The sequence below is a fragment of the Odocoileus virginianus genome, chromosome 14 (assembly GCF_023699985.2).
Source record: "Odocoileus virginianus isolate 20LAN1187 ecotype Illinois chromosome 14, Ovbor_1.2, whole genome shotgun sequence".
NCBI lineage: Eukaryota > Metazoa > Chordata > Mammalia > Artiodactyla > Cervidae > Odocoileus > Odocoileus virginianus.
In genome coordinates this window covers 29,878,087-29,905,621 of record NC_069687.1, presented here as the reverse complement: position 1 = coordinate 29,905,621, position 27,535 = coordinate 29,878,087, and the positions used below count along the sequence as shown (strand labels likewise).

At 41.5% G+C, this 27,535-nt stretch overlaps 1 protein-coding gene and 1 non-coding gene across 3 annotated transcripts; one reads left to right on the top strand and one right to left on the bottom strand.

The window, feature by feature from the left end:
- On the top strand, positions 1-27,535 carry C1QTNF3 (C1q and TNF related 3). 2 transcript variants are annotated; one of them, XM_020891512.2, is made up of 6 exons: positions 1-489; positions 7,779-7,890; positions 10,236-10,390; positions 16,434-16,563; positions 23,656-23,755; positions 25,389-27,535. In XM_020891512.2, the coding sequence occupies exons 1-6, from the start codon at positions 187-189 to the stop codon at positions 25,546-25,548; spliced, it is 960 nt and encodes a 319-aa protein (XP_020747171.1). In that variant the 5' UTR covers positions 1-186; the 3' UTR covers positions 25,549-27,535. The 2 variants fall into 2 exon arrangements, with proteins under 2 accessions (XP_020747171.1, XP_020747173.1); XM_020891514.2 differs by having other exon boundaries at positions 4-270.
- Positions 19,999-20,105, bottom strand: LOC139038335 (U6 spliceosomal RNA). The gene has a single exon (XR_011491328.1). It is a non-coding gene; the product is annotated as a U6 spliceosomal RNA (small nuclear RNA).

The window sequence follows — 27,535 nt, the reverse complement described above, 5'->3', positions numbered from 1 at the left end:
TGCCGGCGGAAGAGGACCGCTCTCCCTCTGGCTTGCCTGCTGCCTTATTTATTACACACCGAGCTATAAAAACCGCGCGGCCGGAGGCAGCTCTGATCTCCAGCCGCTGGCGCTTGCCCGAGGAGACCACGGCGCCCAGAGCCCCGGCCGTCTTCCCCGGGAGGCTCTGTGGCTCTGTTGAGAACCATGCGGGGAAGGCAGCTCGTCTGTTGGCACCTTCTGGCTTTGCTTTTCCTCCCTTTTTGCCTGTGTCAAGATGAATACATGGAGGTGAGCGGAAGAGCTAATAAAGTGGTGGCGCGAATAGTGCAAAGCCATCAGCAGACTGGCCGTAGCGGCTCCAGAAGGGAGAAAGTGAGAGAGCGGAGCCATCCTAGAACTGGGACTGTGGATAATAACACTTCTACAGACCTAAAATCCCTGAGGCCGGATGAGCTACCGCCCCCCGAGGTAGATGACCTAGCCCAGATCACCCCATTCTGGGGCCAGGTACTCGGAATTCTCTTTTAAGGGTTACTGTCAAAGCTTCATGAGATGTGTTGTCTTTGTTCTTTTTTTTTTCCTTTTTTCCAGCTGTGATTCCCGGGAGCAGTTCTTCCAGAAGCTGGCTGAGCTGCTCGCGGGTCTCTCTCTCCGGGTCGCTGTGGGATGCTAGGGGCGCTGGCAGTGTGTGTTAGACACTCAGCATAGGTAGCATTGATATACGGAGATAAAGAGAAGCCACAGACGCCCCATCAGAAAGGGGAGTGGAGCATCAACCCTGCTCTGCTGTGATTTTGTTTCTTTCTTGCTCTGTTGGTGTGGAAAGGAGGAGGAGAGCTGACCTTTGCCGATAGACGGGTTGCTAGAGATAATCATTTACAGATCGTAAATTGGATTTTCTCCATTCTTCCTGGCAGAGAGAAGCTGCCCTTTGAGTTTTTCATTTGATTTGCGAGTTTACTGTGACATTTCATGCCAGGCTTGATTATTTGATTTAACAGCACTCTAGGTTACTAAGTCTCTACCTTCACTTTGTTTTAAAAAGGACCAAAGGGTTAAAACAAAAACATATATCTGTATTTAAAATGCAGACTTCGTGCTATTGTATGACTGAGTGCCTGATAATCAGAGGATTTGTGTAAAATGATGAGGATAAGCTCAGCATCTAAGGAGGCATCTTTAACTCTTTCAGGGTGGCATAGGAGTGAGTTAATGTTTTAGTGTAGTGAATAGCAACTTGATGAAACTCAATTTCATTGAAAACATTAAGGACAGGAAGAAACAGGTTTTTGAATGTCTATTATTTTTGATTTAAAAAATTTAATTGGTGTATATATAACATGATATTAGTCTCAGGTGTGCAACATAAGGAAGAAGCAGATTTTGATTTGCCTTCCAGGAATCAGCATGATGAAATCAGATGAGGGGGCAAGGAGAGTTACTCTGAATTATATGATTTTTGGACAGATAAATTTTACTGTAAGAATTTACTGTTTCTGGTAGCTCAGCTGGTAAAGAACCTGCCTGAAATGTGTGAGACCCCAGTTTGATTCCTGGGTTGGGAAGATCCCCTGGAGAAGGGAATGGCAACCCACTCCAGTTTTCTGGCCAGGAGTATCCCATGGACAGGGGAGTCTGGTGGGCAGAGTGGGACACCACTGAAGCGACTGAGCATGCAAAGCCGTTGAGCACGCGCACACACGTGCATTGGATAGGCCCTGAAGACGCCCATGCAGTTGAAATCTAAACCTCTCCAACCACAAACTGAACGCGTGGGTTGAGACCGGTAGAATGATCACAGCAAGATAATAAGCAGAAGCAGTTGTGGATCTGAAACAAACCTGGGACTTCTAACTTGACCACAGATGTAGTTGTGCAAATCATTCTGTGGGGCCTGGTTGAATTGGTGGAGCTGCAGGAGAAAAAATAACCTCTAAACACAATCCTGTTTATTTATTTATTTATTTATTTATTTATTGGCCATGCTGTGTGGCAAGTGAGATCTTAGTTCCCCAACCAAGGACGAATCCGTATCCCCTCAGTGGAAGTGAGAAGCCCTAACCACTGGACCACCAGGGAAGTCCCCAGTCCTGCTTTTTGAAAGCCACTTTTAGAGATTGTCCTTTCATCTGATAGTCTTTTGGCTGAAGAGTGATTAATGCTGATTTGTGTTTATCAGTGGTGAAGATATCTGTGCTTTTGTCCAAGCCTTGACCTGGATTTTCCACTTCAGTAAATGGGCTCTCTGCTGGATCCTTCTTGGCCATGGCTGTGTGAGCCCCCAGAGGCAACAGAAGGCAGATGTGGGCTGTCATGGGTTATTATTTTTTGGCACCCATCAGGCCACTGAAATTCAAATTACATTTCTGTTCCATGCTACCTGCTAGTGGCCTAGGCATCTAGCATATTAAAATCATATGAGGTGGGTAAGAAGCCACTTCGGGGTTTCCTTTTTTTTCTTTCTTTCTTTTTTTTTTTGAAGGAGGGTGCTTTTAAACTCCCTTGGATTCCTGCAGTATTTCCAAATCAGCCTCCAACTGTGGAGATTTAGCCACTGATACTCTAGAAGTTTTAGTACAATTCTCTGCCTATGGATGTGGAGCCCCACGTTGAATTTAGGATTTTTCTGTGTGCTTCCTTCTTTCCTCACTCCCCCCACTCCCCACCTCTTCTCTTAATCCTCATTCACTCTTTTACCAATCTTTTTTTTTTCCTTCACCAATCTATTCCCTGTGCTTCTCCTGTGAGTCACATTTTAGGATGGGGATAGATACACTCAAACTTCTATTGCTGAACAATTCTGAAGGGCTCTTGTGGGGATAAATTAACAGATAATTCAATACCACGTGATAAAGTTCACACACAAAAGACTGTTGGGAGGAAAGGGTCAGAATGGTGGTGGCTGTTGAGTTGGATCTCAAAGGATGAGACAAAAAGGATGGCTATTCATAGAAAAGATAAAATAAATTTGTGTGACAGGAAGAGCCTTGAGAGAGCCTGGAGGAGTGGATGTTGGTGGCATGCCTGGGCTGTGGGAGGAAGACACCCGTGATTTTAGTGCCATTTGATGGATTCTGTTGACCGGTTAAGAAGCTTAGAGCTTGTTTTGCACACAGAAGTTTTGTTCATGCATAGCAGGGCAGTGAAGTCAGGTATGTGTTCTAAAAAGAGGACTCTGGCCATAGGGTTTGTGCAGAGATGCATAGAGGTGGGTGACCACTCTCCCAGGGAGACCTGCACTCCCCTTTTCCTGGCATTTTCTTCTCTGCAGCTCTTCACCATTTCCACCTGTATCAACCTTCCCTGCTCTTCCTGGGCACCTGTCTCTCCCTCCTCCACTTCCCTTCACTTTCTTTCTCTTCGCTTTTCCCTTTCCACAGAAGGGGCTGTGGACCCTCTTTCCTGAAGTCATTTCCCAATAGTAGAGCTTCATTCTCGGTAGCTGCCCCTAGGCCTCCATCTACAGAATAGATGGAACTTGTCTTAGGGACCTTCTTCCTCCCATACCACACATTTGCATGAACTTCGTGCTCAAATTTGACCTAATTTTGGGAAAAGAGTCGATAGCAAGGTGATATACAGAATTACCTAGTTTGTGAATCTCCCTTACCTGGGAGAAAACTTCTCAACTAACACATCCTGTCCAACTTGTTCTAAGGCTCACAGACATTGTTCCATTTGATTGATTTTTGAAAGACCAGGCCAGAGGGAGGACCATGTTGTGAAATGTTGCAGGAGGGTTCTTAGGAGGGGGCCCACATAGTGACCAGAAATCTCTCCCTGTTTTGATGGCAGCTCTGTGCTCTCAACTTGCCTGTTGGCTCAGTGGTAAAGAATCTGCCTAGCAATGCAGGAGATGCAGGAGACATGGATTCAATACATAGGTCGGGAAGATCCCCTTGAGAAATGGCAACCCACTCCAGTGTTCTTGCCTGGGAAATCCCACAGACAAACTGTAGCCTGGTGGGCTACAGTCCATGGAGTCGTAAAAAGAGTCAGACACAACTTAGCGACTAAACAACAACTGGACTCTCAGAAGTGCTTGGGTGTGCACCTCATCTCTTGGAGCTAATTTCCTGTGCCCAGACACTAGACTTCAAAACAAAAGCTTTCTAAGTCACCATCTGAGGCTTTGCGAAAGACTTCAGTATCATTGTTTGTGTTATAGAGCTGGAAGGAAATTTCATGACCATTTTTACCCTGTCCTCTAATTTAGTGGACAAGAAAAATGTCTGGATAAAATGACTTCATAAAAGTCACACAGACCTGTAATGGGAGTTCTGGTTCCAGTCCAGTTCTCTTTCTGACATTCTTAGTTTTGTCTCAGTTTTTCAATTCTATTTTTAAATAAATGGTTCCACTTCAGGATTTTCCCTCATCCCCACCCGTCTCTTTCCCTTAAATTCATTATTGGCAGAGCTTAGAATTTCTTGGAGCTTAAAAATCTGTATTTCATATTAGCAAAATCATACCAGGAAATTACAGAATACTTACTCCTCAGAGTTCATCTTTGGATTAGAAGGTGGGGCAGTGCTGTGGTGTCTGACTTCCCAAGTGTCTGAAATCCCTTGTCTCCAACCAATTGCTTTGGCTAATTTTCTTTTCCTCCGCCAGTTTTGTAAAAGGTTTTCATGGACTGTCCGGAGTTGGGTCTGAGGGACTGAAGACTAGACCAGGAGATTGGTCCAAATCCTAGCTCCTGAAACCTTGAGTTTGGGCTCTGAGCTGTTGCAGGACTACGGATGAGGCATTTGTTTCTTAATATTTTAGCTAGGTGGGAACCTGTTTAAATTAAAAAAAAACAAAAAACAAAAACTATGAGTCAGGGAAAGTATTCTAGCTTACAAATTTAATTTTTAAAAATAATTTTTATCAGAGCATAGTTGATTTGCAATGTTGTGTTAGTTTCAGGTGTACGGCAAAGTAAATCGGTTATACACACACATGTACATGGGGCTTTCCAGGCAGTGATAATGGTAAAGAACCTGCCTACTAATACAAGAGACATATGAGACTCTGGTTCAGTCCCTGGGTTGGAAAGGTGCCCTGGTGGATGAAATGGCAACCCACTCCAGTATTCTTGCCTGGAGAATCCAATGGACAGAGGAGCCTGGAGGGCTCATAGGGTTGCAAAGAATAGGCCGTGACTGAAGCAACTTAGCACACATACACTCTTTCTTAAAAATGTATTTATTTATTTATTTTATTTTTGGCTCCATTGGGTCTTCATTGCTGTGCACAGGCTTTATCTAGTTGCTGTGAGCGGGGACTACTCCCTAGTTGTGGTGTTTGGGCTTCTCGTTGTGGTGGCTTGTCTTGTTGCAGAGCATCAGCTCTAGGGCACGTGGGCTCAGTAGTTGTGGCACACAACTTAGTGGCCCCACAGCACAAGGAATCTTCCCTGACCAGGGATCAAGCCAGTCTCCTGCATTGGCAGGCAGAGTCTTAACCACTGGACCACAAGGGCTGTTCTATCCATTCTTTTTTAGATTCTTCTCCCATATAGGCCTTTACAGAGTATTGAGTGGAATTTGCTGTGCTGTAAAAGTCTAGAGGTGCAACAATGTGAAGCACTAATCCATTGTTCTGCTTGGATTTCTAATGACAGAGAAAACTTGAATTTTAAATGACTTCTTCCTCCCTCCTTTTCTCCATTTCTCTCTCTCCCTTCCTTCCTCTCTCACCCCATCCCTTCCTTTTAAAAAATGAATCCCTTAGCAACAATATGCTATTTTCAAAAAACCTTTGATTTTTAATTGGTGTCAAGGAACGTTTTCACAAGTCTTTTGTATGCTACCTATAATTATAAGTTGCCCATTTAGAAGAGACTCGAAATTCTATGAGTGACTCTAACTCTTCTGCTGTTCAACTTCTGTCAAATCTCTACCTCCTTGACAGTAAGCCCAAATTTTAGATATTTATCATTGAATAAGTAAGTGTTGAACTCAGAGTCATATTTGAATACATTTAATATTCATTAAACAAGGCTTCAACAGTACATGAACCAAGAACTTTTAGATGTTCAAGCTGGATTTAGAAAAGGCAGAGGAGCCAGAGATCAAGTTGCCAACATCTGTTGGATCGTAGAAAAAGCAAGAGAGTTCCAGAAAAACATATACTTCTGCTTCATTGCCTACACCAAATCCTTTGACTATGTTGATCACAAGAAACTGTGGGAAATTCTTCAAGAGATGGGAATACCAGACCACCTTACCTGTCTCCTGAAAAATCTGTATGCAGGTCATGAAGCAACAGTTAGAACTGGACATGGAACAACAGACTGGTTCCAAATCAGGAGAGGAGTATGTCAAGGCTGTATATTATCACCCTGATTATTTAACTTATATGCAGAGTACACCATGTGAAATACCAGGCTGGATGAAGAAGCACAAGCTGGGATCAAGATTGCTGGGAGAAATATCAATAACCTCAGATGTGCAGATGACACCACCCTTATGGCAGAAAGTGAAGAAGAACCAAAGAGCCTCTTGATGAAAGTGAAAGAGGAGAGTGAAAAAGCTGGCTTAAAACTCAACATTCAGAAAACTAAAATCATGGCATCCGGTCCCATCACTTCAAGGCAAAGAGAAATGGGGAAACAATGGAAACAGTGACAGACTTTATCATTTTGGGCTCCAAAATCACTGCAGATGGTGACTGCAGCCATGAAATTTAAAAATGCTTGCTCCTTGGAAGAAAAGCTGTGACATATCTAGACAGCAAATTAAAAAGCAGAGATATTACTTTGCCAACAAAGGTCCGTCTAGTCAAAGCTGTGGTTTTTCCAGTAGTCATGTATGGATGTGAGAGTTGGACCATAAAGAAAGCTGAGCACCAAAAAATTGATTCTTTTGAGCTATGGTGTTGGAGAAGACCCTTGAGAGTCCCTTGGACTGCAAGGAGATCCAACCAGTCAATCCTAAAAAAAAATCAACCCTGAATATTCATTGGAAGGTCTGATGCTGAAGCTCCAATACTTTGGCTACCTGATGCGAATAACTGACTCATGGAAAAGACCCTGATTCTGGGAAAGATTGAAGGCAGGAAGCGAAGGGGATGACAGAGGATGAGATGGTTGAATTGCATCACTGACTCAATAGACATTCAATCTTGATTCAAACAGTGCAATAGTCACTTAAATTTTCAAGTGGAATATGAAACAGACCCGCATGTTAAAGGCAGAAGTTTAAAAAAGTAAAATTCTTTCAAGTTGTAAATAACTAATGAACTTTTTGGATTCATGAATCTTAATTTTCTAAGGCAATTTATGTGTGCCTTGACTGTTGGAAAAACTAGAGTTGCAATTTAGAATTTCTAAGAACATTTAATGCAGTAGTATCATGAATATACATAGTCTTAATTACTGTATTTGATGCTGGTAATTTTATCATTTGTGGGTCATCTACTCAGTCTAGCTATGTCTGAGACTATAGCCAGTTGGAAAAGAAAAGGAATGTTTCCAAGTCTACTTCTGAAGGAGATTTCTCTTTTCCCATAGCTTCCAGAACATACTTTCTAGAAACACTGCCCCGATCCTCCACTCCCACTCCCACTTTCCAAGGAGCCTGTTCTTCTACCTACTCTATTGTTTCCTTTGCCTCTGATCATCAACTCGCCTGAGCTGTTCTCTGACTCCTTTGCCATTGACATACCCACCCCACACCTTCTTTTCTGATGTTGTTGTGGGTTGTTTGGAATTAAACTTACCTAGGGACCAAAGCCAGAGGAAATTCAAAGGTTCTAGTTACTCACATGTACCCTTCTTTGAAGTTTCTCTTTGTGTCTTTTTTTTAAAGTCTCCACAAACTGGAGGACTGCCCCCAGACTGCAGCAAGTGTTGCCATGGAGACTACAGCTTCCGAGGCTACCAAGGCCCCCCTGGACCTCCTGGTCCCCCTGGCATTCCAGGTAAGGATGAGAGAGATGCGTTATTTCCAGTCTACTTGCAGGCCATACCAAATCAGGAGCCAGGTGTGAATCTCAGTGATCTGGGATCACTTGTGTATGATCCAGAGCTTGTGCATGGAAAATCCAAAAGAGAGTTGGGTAGGCAACTGAGCTTATTGAATTCATGAGGTAGAAGTCTATAAGATATAGTATTTATTATCCATACCACTCGCAGAATCCCACAGGCATTAGGCATACTGGGACCCCAGCCTACAGGCTAGGAGGCCCTTCACCAGCGTGGAGTGTGGAATCACCAGAGCTTAACAGGTTCATACTTTTGTTTCAGTGTTTCTGCCAATGTGTGCTCCATAGGGCACTCTAGATCTAGCCTTCTGGGGATTTGGGAAGCGAGAGTGGGGAGGAGAAATTGCTGGTCTGGGTTATAGTCATCTTCACAGTCCCTTTCGCTGAATGATACATCCTGTCTGATTCTAGGTCTAGCTGAGTTTGTCTTCCCCAACCTCCAGGTGCACCATGCTCAGCTGTCTCTCAGTTGACCTTTGTGCTTCTTTTGGACTCAAGGGAACATTTTTGGGCTCCAGCACCATATGGTGGCATGGGGTGTGCTGTCAAACTCCACTGGGTCCCTCTAGAGCCACCTCTCAGCCATCTCTACTCTACGCGAGTGGTACCCCAGGCATGGATCATTTGGGGAACTCGCTAGCCTCCTGGGTCAGGCAAGGAGATGGCAGCCAGGTCCCCTCTGTCCACGACCTCCAAATCTGAGGGCCTATCTGACTCTATTGTCTCCAGGTCAATTCCTGGGAGTAAAACTTTTTCTCAAGGTTTGGCAAAAGTCCTCTTACTCTTCTCTTACTCTCACTGATGTTAGTAGTTAAAAAACAATGAGACTTAGTTTTTCTTAATACCTTTGAGAGGCTTCTCAAACAAAACCAAATATAGAACGAGCAAGTGCTCTGTTAGACTTCATGATTAGTAGCTTGGAACCTATGTCAGTGACCATCATGGGCAGCAGGCAGCAGGTGCAGTGATTAGGGGTAGGGAACATTCAGACCCTCCTAAAATATTCTTAGGTCTACACTCTTCTGAGGCCACAGGATGGACTGGCTTTGATTCCATGTTTCCCATCAGGAAGAGTTTTGTCATCAGCACATTAACCTGCAAATACAGTCAAAGTTTATCAGTATGGAAGAATTTCAAGCTTGTTATGAAATCTGACCAAAGGTGGCACACAAAATAAATGACAGAAGGGCCTGGAATTCAACAAGTGCAAAAATAAAGGGAGAGGTGTAGAAATTCTCTCTGAGTAAAGAGCTGAAATCATTATCCAAATCTTGCTTTCAAGATTATTGTTATAATTTTTATCAATGATTTTACTTTTCCTTCAGTTATAAAAGTGGTACATGTTCTTGTAGAAATTTTTTAAAATGCAGAAAATTATATAGGATCATACAAAAATCACTTGTGTTCCATCCACTTAGAAAAAAGATTCCTATTGTTTTCTTACTAAGTCATGTACAACTCTTTGTGACCCCATGGACTGTAGCCTGCCAGGCTCCTCTGTCCATGGGATTTCCCAGGCAAAATGAACCACTGTAAAATATTTTTATGTAATATGTTATAATCTTTTTCCTCTTTGGATAAAGCATATATATATACACACATATACATATATACATGTATATGTAATATACATACATACATGTAGTATCATGCGAACCCTATTGATTCTTAGCCTCTTTAATCTAAAACATATGTTATTAAATATTTTTCTTCATCATTATTTTTTTGTGACTATATAACATTATTTACTGGGATATATATATACCATTTTAAAACAATTCTGTCTACAAATCCTTTATTATTATTATTATTATTTTGGCTGTGCCATGCAGCTTGCAGGATTATAGTTCCCTGATCAGGGATAGAAATCATGCCCCCTGCAGTGAAAATACAGAGTTTTAACCACTAGACCACCAGGAATTCTCTGCCATTTAAAAATTTTACCCTTTCAATACTGATGGACATTTAGGTAGTTTCTAATCTTTGCTATTATAAAGGAGCCTTTGATAATCAGTCTTCTATGCAACTATTCTTCCAAGTCTTGCTTTACAGGAAAAATAGGCTTTAGAATCTGGAGACTTAAAAGTATCTAAGTCTGTTTTCATTGTTCCATTTAAGAGAGATCCTATTCCATGATGACCTCATGGCTGTGTTTAGGCTTGTTTCAAATGGTCCCCTTATGCCTTTGAATTTGTATTTTTGAAGAAAGGATCTATGTTTCTATAGAAATAGTGAGTATGAGTGACTAGGCTTTCTCATGTGATGATGTCTGGTTGTTTAAGGAAACCATGGGAACAATGGCAATAATGGAGCCACTGGCCACGAAGGGGCCAAAGGTGAGAAAGGAGACAAAGGTGACCTGGGACCACGAGGGGAGCGTGGGCAGCATGGCCCCAAAGGAGAGAAGGGCTACCCGGGGATTCCACCTGAACTGCAGGTAAACAATCTTGGCACGTCTCCAGATGACCCTTAGGGTCCAGGAGTCAGAAGGCTTGAGTGTTTTTTTATCCTCAGTGTTGAGTAAACAAACCCTGTCTCAATTTGTTTGTCTCAATTTTTTTCACCATGGGATATTTGCCTAAGACTGATGCTGTCAAAGTGTTTTGAAATCATTCTTAGGGAGAAGAAAAATGTATGAAGGGTGAAATTCAGCACTCTCTTTAGACCAAATACAGAGTAACCCTGAACATCAGCTAATTTCCATTTTCCAAATGGAAAGGTATGTGCAATAAAAAGATTTTTGGCAACTTGAATATATAAACTTTTAGATGCATGAAATATTATTAGACATTTGACCATCCCACTTATTTATCAATTTTGTTGCATTTGCATGTTTAGGTCACACAGATAGACATTAATGTACAAATACTGCTTTCTATCAAATCAGTTTTTGTGGCATTAATTTTTATTTAAATTTTCTCATCACTATCTTCTTTATCACTAAAGACATTCTGAGCCGTTCACCTACAGATTTCCAGACCAGACCATATTCACTTCAGCTTAGAGTTTTAAAAATTCATTTACGAGGCTATCATTGGACATTTTAATCTCAAGCCCAACTACCCATTTATCTGTTATTTCTCTTTTAAGTGATCTTCTGAAATGCTTGTTGTCAGTAACACTTAAAACTTGCAAATGTGAGATTAGGTCACACCAAGAAAATTACTAAGTCTGAGTTGTTTATTTATTTATTTGGTTAATATTTTAAAAATGGACTCTTCCAAGAAACACCTATCAACATTGAAAACTAGCATTTTATATTGCTTGTTTCTGGCTGAAATGTCTTCCTGAAATAATAACTTGTGATTAAAATTAAGTAATTGAAAGAATATACTGATGAAATAAAATTTATATTTTAAAGCAAGTCAAGGAAAGTTTATACATAATATTTTCTCTGCCCTTTACCTCTCCCCTTTACCATGTATTGTACATCTGCATTATGCATTAACCAGACCTCACCACTGGCAGAAATACCTACTTGACCATAAAGCTCAATTTCTCTTCTTTTGACAGCAGACATGTAATTCCTTAGAAGATACTACTACTTATTTACAACCTTATTAATGTTACTAGCTATATTACTTGTATTCCACCTATTTTACAAAATTATTGTTTCTTGCATTACCAGTGTGTGACTGAGTCTCTGATAAAATTAGTGATGACTAGGGAACTTGAAACAATTGACCAAATAAACAGTTCTGTAAGGTCAATGACTGTAATAGATACTGGAAGAAGCAACAAGGAGGAACCATTTCCTGGACCATTATAGACTAGTAAGGCAGGTGGTCCAGAGGCTATTGGCTACTGTTAAGTGGGCCTCGTCCAGTAACAGGACATGGAGTGTCTTATCAAGAAAATCTTGGCTTGGCCTTGGAATGAGCATCCCTAGGGCAATGGGAGAGTTGGTCACAAAATGCATCCCAAACCTTGGTTGAAATTAAGGGCAAAAGGGAAACGATTGTAAAATAAAGAGTGTTGCCCACCAGCCAGTTCTATAAGAACCAAGTCGTTAGTGACTGCAATCTCTGACCTACAATATACCCTGAAAGGAATTTAAGGTGACAATCAGGATTAAGTACTTTGTGCTCTGGGAAAACTGGCAGAATTGGCCCTCAGACAGTTAAACCTTTTCAGGAGAGAATCTTTTTATTTTAATTTTTTTTTTATTAGTTGGAGGCTAATTACTTTACAATATTGTAGTGGGTTTTGTCATACATTGACATGAGCCAGCCATGGATTTACATGTGTTCCCCATCCCGATCCCCCCTCCCACCTCCTTCTCCACCCGATCCCTCTGGGTCTTCCCAGTGCACCAGGCCCGAGCACTTGTCTCATGCATCCAGCCTGGGCTGGTGATCTGTTTCACCCTAGATAATATACACATTTCAATGCTGTTCTCTCAAAACAGCCCACCCTCGCCTTCTCCCACAGAGTCCAAAATTCTGTTCTGTACATTTGTGTCTCTTTTTCTGTTTTGCATATGGGGTTATCGTTACCATCTTTCTAAATTCCATATATATGTGTTAGTATACTGTATTGGTCTTTATCTTTCTGGCTTACTTCACTCTATATAATGGGCTCCAGTTTCATCCATCTCATTAGAACTGATTCAAATGAATTCTTTTTAATGGCTTAGTAATAGTCCATGGTGTATATGTACCACAGCTTCCTTATCCATTCGTCTGCTGATGCGCATCTAGGTTGCTTCCATGTTCAGGAGAGAATCTTATGGACCCGGTTTCCTGCGTCTTCCCACACTTAGAAAAGCACTGAACCAGTGACTAAGACGTCTGGTCCTCGAGAATAGCAGTCACATTCTACTGAGATGTGTGCTTGATGGCATGTACCCCTTCACCAAAACCACATACACACTGGTTTCTCCCTCAACCCCATTACTTCTTTACAACAGTCCTTAGGGCTTTCTGAAAGACTGTCTCCTGGGTTAGAATCCTCAGGTTGGCTCTAATAAAACTTTCCAGTTTCTTTCATAGATTATTAATGTTTCCATGAACAGTACTATAACACGAGAAACTTTTAAAGAACTAGAAAGTACAGTAACTCTATCTGAAAGATCAATGGGGGAAAAACTGCCCCTTATTTGAGCACATGTGGTAGTTGATTGCCCTTGGATAAATTCCATCATTCTTCTGGGTCTCAGGTTTTTTTAAAGGGTAAACTAAGAGGTCCTGTGTTTGTATTTTCATAACTTTTTAATGAATGCTGTTTAATAATCTTAATAACCTGGGGTCTGTGTGCTGGTATAAATTTAGAAAGAAAAGGAGACAGATACAGTTGCCCAGGTTATTGTTGTTGCTATTGGGTTGCTCAGTTGTATCCAACTCTTTGTGACCCCATGGACTGCTGCACACCAGGCTTCCCTGTCCAGGTTATTAGGTAATAAGATTGATAATAAACATTCTCAAGATTAGAAATTAACCCAAATCTATAAATGGTTATATTCTAGTTAAGGAGCCCTGTAGTAGCCAGTTTAAGGGAGAACACCTTGGCAGCTGTTACCTTTGCTCTGTCAGCTTCTTAACCCTAAAACCATAATATGATCATTTGGGAGAACTACATTCACACATTTTGAAGGAATCCCTAAAGAGGATAGAAGATTGGTCTTAGGCAGATTGTAAAGAAGGGTAACCTCTGGCCCTTGATCCCCATTCCTAAATGTTTTGTCTGATATCACCGCTTCTTCATCCTTCTGCATCCAGTGCCCTCATGTGGTCCTTCTGACTGCCCAAATCCTTTCTGTGTTAATTCTCCTAGGCCTGGCTTCCCAGTCTACCCGAAGTCTTCCAGAACTTCATGTTATTTGCTCTTTCTTCTCTCATTCTTCTCTCTTAAAACTTCCATTCATTCAAGAAGATAATCCCCCCAAATTAAAGAACTTACTGATCTAGGGGTTTCTTTGGTGGCTCAGTGATAAAGAATCTGCCTGCCAGTGCAGGAGACCAAGGTTCGATCCCTGGCCTGGGAAGATCCTACATATGATGGAGTAACTAAACCTGTGTTCCACAACTACTGAGCCAGTAATGTAGAGCCCACGCTGCAACTACTAAGCCCCCTTTTGCAACTACTGAAGCCTGTGCACCCATGAGTCCATGTTCTGCAACAAGAGAAGACATTGCGATGTGAAGCTCATGCACCACACTGGAGAGTATACCCCAATCCTTAGAACTAGAGAAAAGAACAGCAATGAAGAACCATCACAGCCAAGAAATAATAATTTTTAAAAAGTTATTGATTTAATTCACACTCAGTTTCAATGTCTCCTTTGGACAGGGAATTGGTTTTGACTTTCAAATGTGACTCTCCAGTAGTGTTACAATATCCATGTGTGGGTTATTCCCATATCACTGAGCAATTCTCTGATACCACCTAGATGTCCTATGTGCGTGGGTGTGCTAAGTCATTCAGTCATGTCCGACTCTTTGTGACCCCATGGACTGTAGCCCGCCAGGCTCCTCTGTCCATGGGATTCTCCAGGCAAGAATACTGGAGTGGGTTGCCATTCCCTTCTGCAGGGGATCTTCCCAACTTAGGGATTGAACCCACGTCTCCTGCATTGACAGGTGGATGCTTTACTACTAGCATGCCACCTGGGAAGCCAACGTCTTACAGTTCAGCTCAATTCTAACCCTTAAGAGCTCAGCCCTTTGAGACTGCTCCACCCTTCCCCTACTTTAGGCACCAGTCCAAGTTCAGGTTGTCACCTGTGCTTCTGCCTGGCTATAGATCAAAGGTTCCAAATGACCCCCTCATTGAATTTGATTAATGTACCAAAGAGGCTCACAGAAGAACTCAGAGAAACATTTTACTTATTTTCTCACCAATTTATTATAAAAGGATATAACTGAAGAGCAGCCAGATGGAAGAGATGCATAAGGCAAGGTATGGAGAAAGGGGGCTGAGAGGTACTCTCCCTGAAACTCCATGTGTTCACCAACCTGGAAACTCTCCAAAACTTGTCTTTTGGGTTTTTATGAAGGCTTCATTATTCAGGCATAAGTGATTAAATCGCTAGCTACTGGATTCTCTGCCCAGGCCCTGTCTTCTCCGCAGAGATCTGTGGGGGAAGGGTTGGGAGGGGGGAGGTATGGGGGATGGGAGGCACAGCTCAGCTCAGTTCAGTTCAGTTCAGTTCAGTCGCTCAGTCACGTCCAACTCTTTGTGACCCCAAGGACTGTAGCACTCCAGGCTTCCCTGTCCATCACCAACTCCCAGAGCTTACTCAAACTCATGTCCATTGAGGTGGTGATACCATCCAACCATCTGTCGTCCCCTTCTCCTCCTGCCCCCAATCCATCCCGGCATCAGGGTCTTTTCCAATGAGTCAACACTTCACATGAGGTGGCCAAAGTATTGGAGTGTCAGCTTCAGCATCAGTCCTTCCAATGAACACCCAGGACTGATCTCCTTTAGGATGGACTGGTTGGGTCTCCTTGCAGTCCAAGGGACTCTCAAGAGTCTTCTCCAACACCACAGTTCAAAAGCATCAATTCTCCGGCTCTCAGCTTTCTTTATAGTCCAATTCTCACATCCATACATGGCTACTGGAAAAACCATAGCTTTGACTAGACGGACCTTTGACTAGACGGATTACTTTGTTGGCAAAGTAATCTCTGCTTTTTAATATGCTGTCTAGGTTTGTCATAACTTTTCTTCCAAGGAGCAAGTGTCTTTTAATTTCATGGCTGCAGTCACCATCTGCAGTGATTTTGGAGCCCAAGAAAATAGTCTCTCACTGTTTCCACTGTTTCCCCATCCATTTGCCATGAAGTGATGGGACTAGATGCCCTGATCTTAGTTTTCTGAATGCTGAGCTTTGAGCCAGCTTTTTCACTCTCCTCTTCCTCTTTCATCAAGAGGCTCTGAGAGTTCAAAACTTTCAGTCGGCAATACAGGCAACCAGACCCTCCTGAGGGGCTTTTCCAAAGTTATCTCATTAACATCACAAGATACACCTTGATTGTCCTTAACACTTAGGAAATTCTGAGGATTTTAGGAGGTCTCTGTCAAAACTGAGGGACAAATATTAAATATCTACTTATCATAAATCATAATGTCATAGGTGTCTTTTGTGGAAAAAACACAGGGTAAACAAAATTAAAAAGTTGTTTGGCTGAAAGACTTTTCAAATTCTTTAGTATATGCCAATGGGCATTTAATAACTGTACATAGAAGATTTTGTCAAAATTTTCCAGGATTATTTGCTAATAGAATTTTAATATCTCAAAAAGCCTTTCTAATGTTCACTGAAACCCATGCTCACAACTATTGATATATACTGTCATTCCAGTGGCTGCATAGCATTAAAATGTTAAAAATAACCATGACTCAATTTTTCTCCATAGATTAATGTTCATATTATTCCCACTCTTGCTGTTACAAATATTGTTGAAATAATACTTGTCCTGAAACCTTGTTTCTCTAAGATAAATTGCCTTTTAGTTAACCTCTAACTCTTTCCTTAGATTGCGTTCATGGCTTCCCTGGCAACTCACTTCACCAATCAGAACAGTGGGATCATTTTCAGCAGTGTTGAAACCAACATCGGAAACTTCTTTGATGTCATGACCGGGAGATTTGGGGCCCCAGTATCAGGTGAGAGGTAAAAATAAATGAATGGATTAATCAATCTAGCAACCAAGAAGGGGAAGGAAGGAAGGAAGGATGGAAGGAAGGAAGAGAGGGAGGAGGGGAAGGAAGGGAGAGGGAACAAAGAAAGACATAAAAGGAGTTGAGTTCTCTGTGATTCTGGTTAAAACATACATATATATATAACACATACACATATACACACACACAGGTGTATATACATGCATACACGCACACACATAAATATACACATATATACACATACATGGGGCTTAGACAATAAAGAATCTGCCTGCCACGCAGGAGACTCAGGTTTGATCCCTAGGTCAGGAAGATCCTCTGGAGAATGAAATGTCAACCTGTTACCGAAAGGGTGGGGGTGGGGAGTGGGGGAGTCTGGCTGCTTGCCGCCAATAAACAGGCCAGGGGTGGAAAGGAAAGTTAGCTTTATTTCAGATGCCAGCAACTGCCCATCCCCACCCCACCCCCCCAGGCAACCAGTGGGGCAAGAGCTTTTATATACAGAAGGAGGGGTTTACCTGCAGAAACAGCACAGTCAGCTGACAGTCATCTTTAGTCATCTGACTAACATCATCTTGATTGTTATAGGTACAGTTAATCTTCAGTTCCTGGTTTCCCACTTGGCACTAATGGTAAAGAACCTGGCTGCCAATGCAGGAGACATAGGAGATGTGGGTTTGATCCCTGGGTCAGGAAGATCCCCTGGAGGAGGGCATGGCAACTCACTCTAGTATTCTTGCCTGGTGAACTGCACGGATAGAGTAGCCTGGCAGGCTATAGTTCATGGGTTCGCAAAGAGTTGGAACAACTGAAGCGACTTAGCATGCACGCATCCATACTCACGTCCTAAAATCCCCAGGATCTGTGACTGTTGCCTTATATGGCAAAAGAGATTTTGCGGGTGTAATTAAATTCAAGGTTTTATGATGGGGAGCTCATCCTGGATTGTCCAGGTAGGCCCAAGGTAATCACACCATCTCTATGAAAGAGCCAAGGAGGTCAGAATCTGAGAAGACAAAGTGACATGACAACGGAAGCAGAGCCTGAGATGTTGTGGCCAACACACAGGGGCTGGTGTCAGCCTCTGGAAGCTGGAAGAGGCTGGCCGGCAAACTCCTCTGTCCATGGGATTTCCCAGGCAAGAATACAGGAGTGGGTTGCCATGCCCTCCTCCAGCAGATCTTCCCAACCCAGGGATCAAACCCAGGTCTCATATCTACCTTCTGCATGGGCAGGCAGATTCTTTATCGCTCGTACCACCTGGGAAGCCCAGAAATGAGCATACGTGGAAGCTGTTATTCAGTCCCCCACAACATTCTTAGTTCTTGTGCCATAAGTGGCTTCAAGCTCATATTCCATTTTCTTCTGTCCCAGCTCTGGCAATACTCATTTTTCCAAGGAGCCCTGGTTCCTTTTATTGGGGAGTAGTATTTAGAACAACCCACTCCAGTGTTCTTGCCTGGAGAATCCCAGGGATGGCGGAGTCTGGTGGGCTGCCGTCTAGTCTATGGGATCGCACAGAGTCGGACCCAACTGAAGTGACTTGGCGGCGGCAGCAGCAGCAGAAGCAGTATTTAGAAACAAAGACCCATGCTAAACATACTCATTGCTCTGAAGATGTCACCACTTCTGGGTCCTATCCACGGGCAGGGCTAGGAAATATACATATATACTAATCATGAGTGCATGCATAACTATATTTATTTTTCTATCTACCTATCTTGTGTGTTAAAAAACAAAAAGAAACATGAGTTGATTCTGATACCTCTGACTCAAATCCAGCACCCCTGGGTTCGTCCTAGCAGCCTCTTTGTTTCTTTGTAACTTTTTCTTTGACAAGGAGAACCCTAACTCTCTTAACCTGTAACATATTTACTTATTTGTTAAACCTTAGTATACAAATAAAGTAGTTAAACAATTGCACACCCATGTCCCGTGAAAAACAAATTTACCAACTAAGATGTAATGTTTGTGCACATTTTTTTTTCTTTTTATGGTATCTAGTCAAAATGCCATCTTTAAAACCCTTGCTGTTGTTGTTTAGTGGCTAAATTGTCTCCCCAACTCTTTTGCAACCCCATGGACTGTAGCCTACCAGGCTTCTCTGTCCATGGGATTTCCCAGGCAAGAATACTGGAGTGGGTTGCCATTTCCTTCTCTAGGGGATCTTCCTGACTTAGGGATGAAACCCACATCTCCTGCATTAGCAGGCAGAGCTGAGCCACCTGGAAAGCCTTTAAAACTGGTCGTCTTTTTTCCTCATGCCCTTTAGTTCTGTTACTTCATTGATTTTATAATACAGTTAGATTCATTTGTCATAATCTTATCTTGAGATTCTCTGATATTCTACTTGAGCTTTTAAAATTCCACATGCAGCAAAATGTATTCTTTCTGATGTACAGTTCTACGGGTTTTGAGAAGTGCATATAGGTATGTCTCCATCACTATAGTTTCAAACAGAACAAGCTTTCATCTCCCAAATTCCCTTGTGCTATCTCTTTGTAGTCAACTCCTGTGAACTACAACCCCTGAAAATGACTGATTGATTTTCCATCCCTAGAGCTCTGAAATATGATATAAATGGAATTGTCATACAATCTTTTGTTTTGTTTCTAACTTTCCTTAGTCTGTCTTCTACATGTATTATTTTCTCTAATTTTTTGGTGTTCTTTACTTCCATTTCATGTTTGCTTTTTTCCTTTGGTGGCACTAGTGGTAAAGAACCCATCTGCCAATGCAGGAGACACAAGAGATGCAGGTTCCATCTCTGGGTTGGGAAGATCCCTTGGAGGAGGTCTTGGCAACCCACTCCAATATTCTTGCCTGGAGAATCCCATGGATAGAGGAGCCGAATGGGCTACAGTCCATGGGGTTGCAGAGTCAGACACGACTGAGCGGCCAACACACACATCCTGCATATGCTTAATTGCTTCTTCCTAGGATTGATTCTCCTTTTGCTTCTACCAGTTCCTTCTCTCTTCTGCTTGTTTCTGTGGTAGTATTTTAACCTTTTCTGTGTTTTACATTAGTCATGTCATCCTGGTGTTCAGTTCTGCCTCTTGTCTGATCATTTCTACCATGGGTTTCCATGTTCTGTTTTACAATGTTCTTTTGTAGAGGGATTTGCTTCATTAATATACTTTTAGACCCATGATGGAATCTTTGGTTTTATTTTTCATCTCCCACATGACAACATTTCTTCTTGTTGAGTATTCTTTATCTGTTGATAATTTTTGTTCTTTTCTACTTTCTAAAATTAACTGATGGTTGATGGATTTCCTGGATCAGCACTATGCCGTAGTTTCTTGAAGAAGAGGAGGGACCCCAGCCTGCTTCCAGGCTTGGTAATTCAGTGGTTCATCCCTTGCTGCCAGGGAACTCCTCATCTCTCTCTCTCTCTCTCTCTCTCTCTCTCTCTTTTTTAATATAAAATGCTTCATAAATGTGTATGTCATCCTTGCGCAGGGTCCATATTAATCTTCTCTGTATTTTTCCAATTTTAATATGTGTGCTGCTGAAGTGAGCACTCTCCATTTCTTTTAACTACAGCCGCTCTGTGTGTTTTCTCTGTGCGGCCACACTTCTCTGCCTTCCCAGGCTACACCAGGTCTAGAAAAACATGAGACCAGCCTTGCACTTGCCAGTTCCTTTGCCTCTTATTTGCTGGCAGATTCCAGGATCCACCACTGCAGAAGGACTTTTCACACTTTCTGTACTTTATCTAGCAAACTTCCTCCCAAACTTAACTTTGGCTTTATCTCAGCTCTGCTTGAGGAGGCTCCTTTTCAGCATCAGTACTTCAGAGTGACACTTCTGTGTTGGGGGTGGGGGGAGGGCACTTTCCTGGGAATTATTTGAGATCTGCTGCCACTTGGCCTCCTCAAAATTCCCTGCCCAGCCTCCCTGTTGCCTCCCCGTGACTCTGCCTGCTATCGCTGACATATGACAGCACTTAACTGATACTTTAAGTTGATTGATTTTCTTTCCAGTCTCCTAGTTTTGCAGAGAATGGATATTTTTGGCTCTTGTTTTCAACTTTCTTTGTCTCTGTCTATGGCATTGAGAAAGAAAAGAAGAAAATTCTGATGGAGGCAGTGGCCATGTTAGATTTGTCACAAATACTTTTAATGTGTGCCTTGATTTATTTTTCTACCCAGCTGAAGTCAGAAATGAACTGACATATGAAGTGGGAAGCAATCTTTTATCACCCTTCAGTCAGCTTTAAACGGTCTTATGTGATTTTCTGTTCTGAAGATTTGTGTTAAATTTTCCTATAACTGTTCTGTTAAGCACTCCTAGATATGCCCAGTGAGTGGTTCCATTGCTTTCAATGATTTTATAATTGAAGCTCAAGGATTTAGTTGGTTTTTAGAATTTTCTTGGGCTAGACATAATTTGGACAATAACAACCATCATTAGACTCCCACATTACTGTTTAAACTTCAAGTTGATTATAAAAAGACCATTTGAGAGTTATGGGACAGAGAAAGTTGAATTTCACATGAAGATGTGAAAAGCAGAGTGAAAATATATTGTCTCTGGTTTCAGTATGTTCCCTTGCAGAGAAAAGCCATGTGTGGATGTAATATAGATGCACTTTTATATTTCCAATTCTAATCATTTCATTTATTCACCATCTGGTTTCTTAGTGTTTCTAAAATACCTCTACATCTATTTTTTTTAATAGAGTCATCATTTTTCTTTTTTCAGGAAAAGTAATATTTTTTTTCTGTCATTTTGATTTCCACTTTATCTTCTTGAGGCATTGAAAATTGTGTGTGTAAGTAATAAGAAGTTTTGTAAAATGCAAAAAACTGCACACGTATAAATTACTTTATTTGAGTCTCTGATTTCTATCTGCCTTTATGTTTCATCTGTAGATCCATCTTTAGGCATATGAATGGGCATAGCTTATTTTTGTACTGTATCCTTTATTCTCAGCACATTGAAAATGCAAGCTTGGCTCTAAATTAAGCAAAATCATACATCTCAATGGACATGAGCTTGGGTAAACTCTGGAAGTTGGTGATGGACAGGGAGGCCTGGTGTGCTGCAGTCCATGGGATCACAAAGAGTCAGACATGACTGAGCGACTGAACTGAACTGAACTGACACCTCTGTCTGTGGTTCAACTTGACTCAGAGGCAGAGGGATCAACATGGTAGCCTTATAGCTTCTCTTTTACTTGATTGCACCTTTGGAAAACAGCATAGAACTGTGTGGTGCTTTTTTTTTTTCCTTCTAGATGTTTCTGGGTTTTTCTTTCACAAAGTATACTATGGCTTGACTGTGTTCCCCCAAAACTCACACATGATGAAAACCTGATGCCCAAGGTGATTGTATTAGGTATCACAATGAACTCTTTTTAGTCGAATTAGTGCCCACAGAGAAGGGACCCCACAGAGCTCCCTAACCCATTCTGCTATGAGAGGACACAGCCAGAACTCAGTGACCTATAAGAGGGCCCTCACCTGCCTTGGGATTCCAGCCTCCAGAGCTGTGAGGAATAAATTTGTTGCTATTTCTAAGCTACTCAGTCTGTTTGGGGCTTCCCAAGTGGCGCAGTGGCAGAATCTGCCTGCCAATGCCAGAGATGCAAGAGACCTGGTTTCAATCCTTGGGTTGGGAAGACCCTTTGGAGGAGGAAATGGCAACCCACTCCAATATTCTTGCCTGGGAAATCCCATGGACAGAGGACCCTGGCAGGCTACAGTCCATGGGGTCGCAGAGAGTCAGACAAGTCTGAGCAACTGAGCATGAGCAGTCTGTTGTGTTTTGTTATAGCAGCTCAAATGCATTAAGGCAAGGCCATTAGTTTAAACATGTAACATGGAAATCAGTAAGAATGTGATGCTTTATGTTCTTTCATCTTTCTAAAATGCACTCTCAAAACCAAGATCATTTGAAGTTGGGAAGATTTTCCTTTTCATTCATCTCTCTACTATTGGATTCCTCTTAATCTTTCAGTAAAAGTATTTTCTAAACTGATATTTAAAGTGAATCAGGTATACTAAGTTGCTTTCAATTATAAAACTAACTTATTTTAAAGTGTGTTGGTCTTTTTTAAATGAAAAGGGTTCTTATTTTTCGTAGCAAGGTCATGCTGCTCAGTGAAACTTCAATCTATTTATTGTACATAATTTCACCTACTTACAGTGAATAACATGAGAAATTGCTGCAGCCATTAGAAGTGGCGAACATTTCTCTGTGCTATATAACTTCCTTATCTTTGGTTAATGGCAGTGTTGTCCTTGGGTCATTTTGTCAGGCCACAGAAGGCCACGGGTGCCTCCATGCTGGGCTTTCTACTGCGTCTATATATGTTCTGAGGAAGGTGCTGCTGATGGTTACTCTAAACCTAGGGGATAGGCTTTTATACCTTATTCTATGCACTGAGAAAGTCTCATAAAAATTTAAAGCAGTTTGAATGTGTAAGCAGATAAATGGATTCTCGTAGGAATAAAGGCCAAGAAGAACCTACATATCAGGAATTCCCCAGTGCTCCAGTGGCTAAGACTCTGTGCTCCCAGTTCAGGGACCCGGGATCCAATCCCTGGTCAGGGAACCAGATCCCGCATGGCAGAACTAAGAGTTCTCATGCTGAAACTAAAGATCTCACATGCCGCAATGAAGACGGAAGATCCTGAGTGCTGTAACTAAGACCAAGGACAGCCCCCCCCTCCACAAAACACACACACACACACACACACACACACACACACACGACCGGGCTTCCCTGATGGCTCAGATGGTAAAGAATCTGCTTTCAATACAAGAGACCCAGTTTCAATTGCTGGGAAGGGAAGATTCCCTGGGGAAGGGAATGGCCTGGAGAATTCCACTGATAGAGGAGCCTGGTGAGCTACAGTCCATGTGGTTGCAAAGAGTCGGACAGGACTTAGCAAGTAACATTTACACTTTCAACAAAACAAACAAACAAACAAACAAAAAAGAACCTACATACCACTTAGAATAGCAACAAATGAGATGTGAAGTCCTGTGATATATCTCCTTGCTATCTCCCAGTCCTCAGTGTTCAATAGTTAACATAAATGTGGATTCATATCTACCTTTCAGGCGTGTACTTCTTCACCTTCAGCATGATGAAGCATGAGGATGTTGAGGAAGTGTATGTATACCTCATGCACAATGGCAACACGGTCTTCAGCATGTACAGGTAAGTGGTCTTTCCTGCTGTAGGTATCCATGCTGCCATTGTTTGCTCAAAGGATGGCCGATGCCAGGATGTGAATAGGATTCAACAGAGACCGGCGCAGACTTTGTTGTCATCCAGAGCTCCCATATACCAGTATATGATCAGATTCTCGTTATTCTTTGTGGGGCAGTGAATCTGATAAACTTGAGCATACGCAGGTTGATAAGAGGTCTTGCATTAATTACTAGCAATGCTCATCGTAACTAATTATTTGCATTCTTTTCTTAACTCTTTCTTTCCTTCTTGCTCAGGCTTTCCTTCTCCTTTCCTCCTCTCTGCTCCCTTTGCCTAGAGTTAGCTCTCTTGATGGCCTTCTCTATCATCCCTGGAGCTGGCAGATTAAGAGATAGGAACCAGTCTGCCTCTTTAGGCTATGCTGCAACTCTGATGGTTCTCTTAGCAACCTGGCCCTAAGGCTCCTTGGAAAAAAGTCCATATAAAAAAGAAAAAATGCAGTTTGCTCTGATGTAAGCTTAAGATTTAGAGAAGAGGCAGAGAGCCAACACCTTTCCCATAATTAAATAAATGGGTGTTGAGAAACTGTGAAAAACTTTGTGTTTGCTATCTTTTATAAAAAATTTTTGATGATTTGTGGGGATTGCCATCTTTTTTTTTTTTTTTCCTTTTGGAACCTGGCCTCTAGTAAGATGGTGTACTTGAAAAGCCAAAAGAGAAAAGATGAGTTAGATAGGTGAAACTGCTACAACAAAGAGATCTAGAAGATTGTGGCTTGAACATATTAGAATTCTATTTTTCTTGGCTGGTTCCAGGTTGGGGAAGGATGGGGTAGAAAGAGAGGAGGGGAATGTGTGGAAGTTGGGTGGAGGATTGCTCCAACAGGTTTCTAAGGGATGTGGGCTGATAAAAGCTTTTCTGCCATCTGTAAAACTGACTCCCAAATTTTCACTGGTCATTATCATTGCCACAGTCAGAAGGTGGAAAGAACACAAGCTTATAGTACATTTTTATGCATCAGACATTCTATTCCAAGTTACCACATTTTCCCAAATGGTTTTCTCTAACATGACAGGGATCTCCAGCTTTGAAGCCCACAATATCTATTTCCTCATTGTTCCATCCCTGATCATGAGCAGCACCCTTCTTTAGATACAAATTCTAGAGTTAGTTCAGGTGGATTGAACTGCTCTAACATTGACCTAAGGGCTTGAACATGATAGAAATTCCTTTTCTTTTCATGCCACAATCTTCAAGCACTCAGGCTTCAAAAGGTTTCCAAGTTCATTCTTGTCATTGTCATTAGCATTCCACACAGTCATAATGAGGAAAGAGCATGGGGGATTGTTTGTGGGAGTTTTACTGGCCAGTTCTATAAGTGGCACATATAATTTCTGCTCATGTGTCATTTAGAGAATTTAATCCAGATTATACCGAGAATCCCAGGGATGGGGGAGCCTGGTGGGCTGCCGTCTATGGGATCACACAGAGTCGAACACGACTGAAGTGACTTAGCAGCAGCAGCAGCAGCATACCTAAATATATGGGATTCTGGGAGAGAAGGGGGATAGATTTTGGTTAAGAGCTGACTATTCTCTTCAAAGACTAAGTAGTTGGTGCTTCTTCTTTTTCCTTCTAGCTATGAAACAAAGGGGAAATCAGATACATCCAGCAACCATGCAGTGCTGAAGCTGGCCAAAGGGGATGAAGTGTGGCTGAGAATGGGCAATGGTGCTCTTCACGGGGACCACCAGCGCTTCTCTACCTTTGCAGGCTTTCTGCTCTTCGAAACTAAGTAAAACTATGAATAGACCAGCTCCACTTTGGGGAAGACTTATAACTGAGATGGTATTGTCATGACCCAAGGGATTTTGGAGTTGATGGCTCTACATGTTGTATTTAAAAACATTTTTATTGGTTACATTGCTAATCGCAGTACAGGTACATCAATAATATGGGATGACTCAGGGGCTCAGAAGAATAAACCACAAAACAGTCTTCCCAAGAGACCTTGACTAATATACCCAGCAACCTTTATTGCTCTTTTCTAGGCACCTAAATGAGAATTACCCTCTTCATACAGGTTAGAAATGATTGTTCCCATCAGAAAAGTCATTTGCAAAGAGTTTTGGCTGCTCTAATAACAGCTTTCAGGAACCCTTAAGGTTTGGGGTTCCTCATTCTTTGGAACGTTTCAGAGAATAGGGTGCAGTGATTATGATGGGGACAAGAAAAGAATAGGGGGCACTTGCCTGGATCAAGGTACCAGAAATATTTGTAAAGTCTAAACTGGGGAGTAACACTTTGATCCAGTGGGTCAATATTCATGAATAAAGTAGATATTTTTTAGTAATTCCAGACAGCTTTTAGGTAGCAGAAGTATTCACAGTGTTCACAAGTATTCACAAATAATTGACTCCTTTTTAATAAGGATACTGCTATAATTAAATCTTGACTTCTAATGGCTTTTATTTTTGGAAGTAGAATTTTCCTATGATCCAAAATTGGGCTTATCAGGTCTAGATTACCAGATGGACTCTTTTTCCATTGCATTTCTTACATTACGATAGAGCTCTGTTGACTCTGGCCTACAGTGAGTGTAGGTTCATATTGTGCAAATGTAATCACCTACTTTTCTGTCAGCTTAGAAATTAGCCTAATATTCTTTACACACACTGGCATGGAGTATTTAAGGAATTGTAAACGCAGTCATATGCAGTCAAACTGATGTGTACAAAATATAAGGGCATTTCACTTAGCAGGCATATAATAAAATTGCTTAAGCTGTTTTGAAAATAGAAAATTATATGGGAATTCCCTGGTGGTCCAGTGGTTAAGACTCAGTGCTTTCATTGCCTGGCCTGGGTTCAACCCCTGGTCAGGGAACTAAGATCCCACAAGCTGCATAGTGGGGCCAAAAATTTTAAAAAATCTGTGTATTTTTAAAAAGTTATATGACTTCTTTGATTACCATATTTAATCAATTTTCACAGAGCAGCCGTGCAGCTAGACTTTTGCCTATTCTGCCCCCGAAAACAATTCTCAAAGAATTAAATTTGCCATAAAAACTATACTCATGAAAATGTGCCATAAGTTCGGATGATAGAACCCCAAATGAGTTAACTTTAAGCAAAGAATTATTGGAATATGCATTTACCTTAATGTTGAATCATATTTAAAATGTACTACAGAGATGTCTATTTAACAAATATTACATAATGAATTCCCTTAGAAGTAACAAGCCCTTAAATTTATTTTCTGTTACAATTTGAATTTTCACAAAGGCTTTTCAACTGTAAGTTTACTTCTATTTGATTACCCCCTATAGCTAGAAGTGGAAATAAAGAATGAGAGCTACCCTGTTAGCTAATTTAATGTGTTCCACATTCCTGTCAGTCTTTGACTCTTTCCTTTTGATCTTCAAATATTTTGAAATTCTCCCTGAATCCATATGCAATGCTATTTTAAGGTGAAATGGATATTAGCTCTAAGGTGCTTGACTGTAATGTCTTTGTGATTTTGTGTATATTTTCCCTCTCCCACCCCACCCTGGTATGGGGTCATGGGGTTGCAGTTTATGTTTACCAAATTTCAAAACTTTCCTTGAAGTGCATTGCCAACAGATAACTGAATGTTGCTTGTTTCCCAGAAGGACTTTATATCTAAAGAGCCTACATTACTAATAAAGTGATTTAGAGTAAGATATTGACCTGGCTTTAAATAAAACTGAGGCGAGAAAAATGTAACAAGCATTACATGGAAATAAACCCACTTTTGTTAAATGTA

What these genes read in the sequence shown, in the direction of transcription:
- C1QTNF3 (XM_020891512.2), top strand. Translation starts at nt 187, where the DNA reads ATGCGGGGAAGGCAGCTCGTCTGTTGGCACCTTCTGGCTTTGCTTTTC. An exon ending in TCACCCCATTCTGGGGCCAG is followed by an intron (nt 490 to 7,778) that starts GTACTCGGAATT and finishes TTTTTTTTAAAG; the next exon opens with TCTCCACAAACTGGAGGACT. An exon ending in ACGGTCTTCAGCATGTACAG is followed by an intron (nt 23,756 to 25,388) that starts GTAAGTGGTCTT and finishes TTTTCCTTCTAG; the next exon opens with CTATGAAACAAAGGGGAAAT.